We start from the raw sequence: 600 nt of genomic DNA, 5'->3' as shown, positions 1-600 counted from the left end.
AATGTAGCCCAATTCAAAATATATTAGTGTACAAGCGACGAATGTAAACAAAGCCGTCTTCTGGGTATAGCGCCCCGCAACAACATATTCGTCCGCTCCACTGGCCAACTAGTTCCCATGCGATTTTTTTTTTTACTGCCGTATGTCCAAAAGATGGAGCAAGACTCTGGTAACTGTAAACCTCAACTCTTTGTAAACTCTTTGTTTTCATACAAAGAAGTATATGATATATATATTGTCGTATTTAATGAAATATAATTTTACAAAAATGCGTGTTCATTTATTTTCAAAATTCAACAAGCGGGCCAGACTAGGCACACTAGTGGGCCGGTTTTGGCCCGCAGGCCATATGTTTGACACCCTCGGCCTTAACAGCATTGGTCAGTGAAGACCCAGAATAGGCAGATTGTTAGTTTCTTTCAATACCATTTTGGAATTATTATTGATTATTATGAACTCAAGAAATGATCTACCACTTAGGTACTCTAATTTTGGGAGTCAAATATAACTATCTGTGTGCGGTAACTGTTCCCAGCATCAGGGGCCTTTTCTACTGTGGCTATCGTTGGGGTTGAGGTTCAGCAAGGTGAACTGGGCGTG

General features: G+C 40.3%; 1 protein-coding gene across 1 annotated transcript in view; it reads left to right on the top strand.

Annotated features, from left to right (window-relative positions):
* Positions 1–349: 349 nt before the first annotated feature.
* The window catches only part of kcnh2b (potassium voltage-gated channel, subfamily H (eag-related), member 2b), an 18926-nt gene continuing 18675 nt past the window's right edge, over positions 350–600 (top strand). The window contains exons 1-2 of the mRNA XM_025054679.1: positions 350–380; positions 536–586. Coding sequence (XP_024910447.1) covers positions 350–380; positions 536–586 — 82 coding nt within the window. The remainder of the gene's footprint in view (positions 381–535; positions 587–600) is intronic.

This window comes from Cynoglossus semilaevis, chromosome 3 (assembly GCF_000523025.1).
Source record: "Cynoglossus semilaevis isolate Cse_v1.0 chromosome 3, Cse_v1.0, whole genome shotgun sequence".
In the NCBI taxonomy this organism is placed as follows: domain Eukaryota; kingdom Metazoa; phylum Chordata; class Actinopteri; order Pleuronectiformes; family Cynoglossidae; genus Cynoglossus; species Cynoglossus semilaevis.
The sequence above is the reverse complement of the archived record's forward strand: the minus strand, read 5'-3'. Positions and strand labels throughout refer to the sequence as shown.